The sequence below is a fragment of the Microplitis mediator genome, chromosome 8, assembly GCF_029852145.1.
Source record: "Microplitis mediator isolate UGA2020A chromosome 8, iyMicMedi2.1, whole genome shotgun sequence".
In the NCBI taxonomy this organism is placed as follows: Eukaryota; Metazoa; Arthropoda; class Insecta; order Hymenoptera; family Braconidae; genus Microplitis; species Microplitis mediator.
Window position 1 is genome coordinate 19,142,090 of NC_079976.1, and position 5,557 is coordinate 19,147,646.

General features: G+C 34.8%; 3 protein-coding genes across 3 annotated transcripts; 2 read left to right on the forward strand and 1 right to left on the reverse strand.

Moving 5' to 3' along the window:
• Positions 1 to 569: 569 nt before the first annotated feature.
• Positions 570 to 968, forward strand: LOC130673887 (uncharacterized). Its single transcript, XM_057479100.1, has one exon. The coding sequence runs from the start codon at positions 570 to 572 to the stop codon at positions 966 to 968; it is 399 nt and encodes a 132-aa protein (XP_057335083.1).
• Positions 969 to 992: 24 nt separating this feature from the next.
• On the forward strand, positions 993 to 1,424 carry LOC130673888 (uncharacterized). Its single transcript, XM_057479101.1, has one exon. The coding sequence runs from the start codon at positions 993 to 995 to the stop codon at positions 1,422 to 1,424; it is 432 nt and encodes a 143-aa protein (XP_057335084.1).
• Positions 1,425 to 1,965: 541 nt separating this feature from the next.
• LOC130673889 (uncharacterized) lies at positions 1,966 to 4,717 on the reverse strand. Its single transcript, XM_057479102.1, has 3 exons — positions 4,507 to 4,717; positions 2,637 to 3,455; positions 1,966 to 2,552 (listed from the first exon to the last, which is right to left on the reverse strand). The coding sequence occupies exons 1-3, from the start codon at positions 4,715 to 4,717 to the stop codon at positions 1,966 to 1,968; spliced, it is 1,617 nt and encodes a 538-aa protein (XP_057335085.1).
• Positions 4,718 to 5,557: the final 840 nt, after the last annotated feature.

A 5,557-nucleotide genomic window follows, 5' to 3' on the forward strand; every position in this document is an offset into this window, starting at 1 on the left:
GGCATCTCAAGCAGCTGGAAATCCAAGTCACACCAATGAAATCATATCAATTATCGAAGAGCTACGAAAAGCGGGGATCATTTATTAGCATCTGCTGTGTTAAGTTTATGCCACTTACTTGCTGACTGTTGAAGTGAAAAGAGCAAAAAAAAAAATGAGTATCGATATATTTGGACGTTCACTACCAACTGCTGCTGTAATCAGTGGACCACCAGGACCACCTGGACGAGGATTTCAAGTAACTGTTGACGGACAGTATGATGTTGAGAGCAAGAGACTGTGTCATGTTGGCAAACCTGCTGAAGATAGCGATGCAGCAACTGTAAAATTTACACGTGATCTTGTATATCACGAGCTGTCTTTAATGTATGATAGTATAAGGAATGATCAGTCTGAGATCATTTCACATTTACACTCTCAAGTGGTAACACTCGACTCTGCTGTGAAGCTATTAAAAAAAGAAAATCAAGAACTAAAAGTTAAAATAAAACGTATAAAGTTACAAAAAGACGTAATCAGTAGAAATACACAGCGAATAAAAGAATTGGAAGCTAGAATTTTTGTCGACAATGGCGGACAAGAAATCAGTAAAAGCGTATGAGCTGCACAGACCAGCACGCAGAAATTATCAACGTCGTCATGTTGACATACGAGCACTTGATGAAACTTGGCAAGCTGACTTAGTTGAAATGATTCCTTATGCAACAGTAAACAAAAGAAACAAATATCTGCTAACTGTCATAGATATTTTTTCAAAGTATGCTTGGGCTGTACCGATTGAGAGTAAAAATGGCAGTGATGTCACCAGTGCAATGAAATCTATATTTCAACTAGGACGTGTTCCAAAAAATCTGCACGTTGACCGAGGCAAAGAATTTTATAATAAAGAATTTCAAGAACTTATGCAACGTAAAAACATCAACATGTACTCGACATTCAGCAACTTGAAGGCATGTATATGTGAATGATTTAACAGGACGCTTAAAAATAAAATGTGGCGTGAATTCTCTGCACGTGGTACCTATGCTGATGTAACTGCTGCTAATGAAAAAGAACTGCTGGAAAAAATATACAAACCTCTTCAAGCTCAGCAACAAGCACGAAAAAATAAATTCAAAGTCGGAGACAAAGTTCGAATCAGCAAGTACAAACATGTGTTTGAGAAATGTTACACACCCATCTGGACGACTGAAATTATTACAATTAAGACTGTGCAGAAAACAAATCCAACAACGTATAAGCTTGTAGACTATCAGGATAAGCCAATTGAAGGTGGATTTTATGCAGAAGAACTCAGCAAAGTCAAATATCCAGATGTATATCTAGTGGAGAAAATTATAAAAAAACGCGGAAATAAATTGCACGTAAAGTGGCTCGGCCTCGATAGCTTCCACAACAGCTGGATTGAGAAATCTGATCTGTAAATAAACTTATAAAATACACTTATATCTATAAAATAAAAAACAATTTTTCCATTTGTATATAGATGTTTTATTCATTTTTATTTACACACATATCCTTAAAACTAATTTTTACATTTTTTTTTTTTTTTTTTAATACTTAGAAAACTAATTTTTTACAAAATTTTTCATTTTTTAATAGCTATAACATTTTCATCATCTTTATCATCATCATCATCATTTGATGTGAATCCCCATGGCAATGTGTCAGTTGAGTTGTCCAAAAGTTGTCGTTTGTCATCTGTCCAGCTTAAGGCTATTTTGTGCTGTGCTACTGTCGTCACATCATGTTTTGAACTTTTGATTAAGTACTGTTTTTTCGTCAAGTTAATGTGATCGTAAAGACATCTCTCGAAATCATTAAACGTGATAGTCCGCAACGTCGGACCTTTTATTCCCTTTGCTCGTTTTTTAGTGTTGTTATCATTCATAATTTTGTACGCATATAGTTTGGCCCTAAGTCCGGTGAAATGAGTCATAATTTTCCCATTATTCTCATCTTTCATCAGACCTGGGACCTTTTTGTTGGCAAGCGGCATATTGTACGAATTTTGTAAGGGATAGTCCGACGTATCAAATTTTGAAATATCACTCTCATGATTTCGTAGATGTCTGGTACTGTAAAGTGGTAAATTAAACTGTCAGTGTCCGTGTACATCAACTTAGATTGTTGGTTTCTCAAGTTCTGTTTGACATCGTTATAGTGGAAATCATAGATAAATGTCTTTGATGAATCTAGAATCGTGAACCCAGTGTAAATAGGTTTATCAAAATATACCTGGGTTGTTTTCATTTCCACCATAACCATGTCTTTGTCAAAGATAGTAAGACTAGGGAAGTTAGGTTTACAAGTAAGGTCTGATGCACCATATCGACCAGACCATCTTGTAACCAATTGAACATCTTTGTGTTTCCTAACATTCTCCATAGTCTTACCGAAGACTGCGTTATTCATGAGTTTAAAGAAATTTTTCTCAAACTCATTTTGGGCAGCTTTCCTACAGTCTGTATTCTTGTCAATGTATGTCTTTAGCCATGGGGATTGCTCAAATTTAAGTACGCGATGAATTTTTTTCAACTGCATTCCTAAATCTAAACATTGTTTTAAATTTTCATAATGTATTATGTATTTATTTTTATCATACAAAGTTGTACATAATTTAGTAGACTTGCTACCTGGGGGTAAAAAGTGCTCAGGACACAATGGTAAATCTTTATGTAGCTCATGTAGCTCCTGTGGATAGTGCAAGTCTACTTTCAAAATAAATCCTACAGTGTCATTGGTATTTACAAAGTTATCTACATCATTTAAATCATTTTCATCTACCCACTCAAATGAGCCTTTAGGTAGTGGCATACTCATTGCCGCGCCATACAAATTATTCACGTCAAAGTACATCAAATATGACTCGGGTTTGTTAACATCAAATTCATTACCCATGTACCGATTGTTGGCCTTCGCATACCTATTAGTACACTGAGACACTCCACCTCGTATACCCATCTCAATGAAAAGTACCATTTCGGGGTCAGTCAATAGTTCAAGTTCCACATTGGTGTATTTTAGCATGGCATCGAAAGCTAATCCGGGCGCTGTATAATAGTGCAGTGGGTCTAAGTTATAATTATTTAAACAACTTTGTCTGAAATTTTCAAATACATCCGCCAAGAGTAGCACATCAGTCTTAAGATATAGATCAGAGTACGCGCCTGATGTAGTGATGTTAAATTTATTCCAGACAAGTTGAATAAATGAATAATTATCGTCAGATATACCAGTATTAGATAATTTTGAAAAAAATGAGTTTTGATCGGGCAACTGTCTGTCATTAAGCTTATCAATGTTTGTAATGTATTCATACGGGAATACGTCCTTGCGAGTAACTAATTGAAATTTTTCCGGATCTGGGTAATGAAGTTTTGTGATTTGTTTATTGTCATCATCAAGATAGTATGCTAATTTTTCTAAACTTGATGCCATGAATCTAAATAAATCTATAAAGCGTAAAGACACGGATATATCATCAATAGACTTTGTAAATGAGATATATCACTCTTTCTTAATTGGCAATAGTGTAACTTTACCTTCAAAAACTGTTGCTAATGATTAAATTAAAAAATGAGAATCATACCCAGATAAATTGTGAAAAACTACCGGTATTACATGAGATTTTGGGTAATTTAAATTGCATGAGATTTGTGCCGGTCCGCGATAGTTGTCCGTAAAATGGCAATGATCATAGCATTTCTCTTTATCAGAGGCTATTGTTTTTTCACAAATATAACAAACAGTTGACCGCTCATGACTCTTTTGTTGCTGTTTGTCAAGTGGTTTCATAGGTATAGAATTTTTTAAATACTGCTCAACTTCATATGCAAAATTTTCAAGTTTATTGACAAACCACTTTACGCAATCAGATGATCGATTAATTTCAAATTTTGACAAATTATTGTCATGATTACAGTGACGATAAAATGCAATGCTGTGTGGAACGTGATTTTGAATTTCATCATCCCCCTGAGGTTCTAGTGTACACTCTAAGTCTGCGTAGACAACAAACGGTACCGAGTCTTTATTACGATAATTTTAAAATTTTAATATTTTGTTTTCATTAGTAGGAAATTTCATACGGACTTTATTTAATTTGAAACAGTCATCATTGTGATTATTGATAGATGTTTCTGTTTTGAAGTGACTTAAACATCGATCACAGAAATATAATTTACAATGTGTCTTAGAAATTTGATTTTTTACTAATCGCGAGAGATTTTTAATTAAGGCAAAATGATAAACAGGCTTATAATTTTTATAATCATTCTCATTAGAAATATTGAAATTTACGTTCGCCTGCACCATTAAAAGATGATTTTTTTTTACATCAGACTTACAATTCTTACTCAAATACATACAAATACAAATGGTATAATGATACTTTTTTCATCCCCGAACCGTTAAATTCTGACTCAATACCGTATACATTGATTGACAAGTTATTTAACGTTTCAAATTTTGGAATATCTTTCGGGGTAATTGGAAAATCAATACCTTCATACTGAAGTACACTGCTGTAATGAGGGTACGATGTTGTCCTCTCCGGATGTCTAGTGTGAGCTTCGTGTGTCGCTGCCCCAACACACCAGAGAAAGCAGTACTCGTCGTGGTTCTCGATGATTAAGACTGCACGTTTCATCTGGATATCTTTGGGCAGTCTGACAAAAGTTGACGCTCCAGCTTGTAGAGGCACATATCTGGACATTGTAATGACCAAGCTATGGATCTCAAGTTATCTCCACCCCGAGTCCTTTTGATTGAACTCTTCACCTTTTTTTAATAAGTTCTCGTTAACATGGTCAGCATACCAATCAGCGGGAGATGTCGTGGGTATAATTTCACGACTTGTAGAGTTGAAAGATTTAGTTTCATCAACGACGTCATTAATTTTTTCATTGCTGAATTTGCATACAAGATCGACGTTGATTTTCAGCCCAGCAACATCCCCTAACATTTCTTGGATTTTTTCAAAAACCAAGTCTTGAGAATCATTTAAAAATTCTCTCAAATCCGTGTGAGCAAGATTTGTGACACATCCAGTTCGAATGTTGTTTAAGAAAGCGTTATTGAGATCTTGCCACTTGATGAGTCAGTGACGCATTCTCAAATTACCACCTGTAGCCAGGCCGCTGAGTTGAGCAAATTGATCGCCATACCAGCACAAAAGCACTATACTTGCTTGAACGCTTCTCTTAATTTGAACACTCGATTGTAGATCTGCCAAAATAGTCTTAAAATATTCAATTGTCTCAACACACACCTGATAGCACCTCTGGCAATGTTCTTCATTCACTGACTCTAACTGTAAATCATTGTATGATTGTGCAACAGAATTCACCAAACCGTGAAGTGCATCAACTAATCGCGCCATTTTAAATAATGTTTTTTATCAATAGTTCACAAAAAAATGTGTCTTTTGCACTCAATATCTATTTAATAAGTGTCAGTTGCACAAAAAATTAAAACTAATAAGTGTCAGTTGCACAAAAATTAAAACTAATAAGTGTCAGTTGCACAAAAATTAAAACTAATAAGTGTTAGTTGC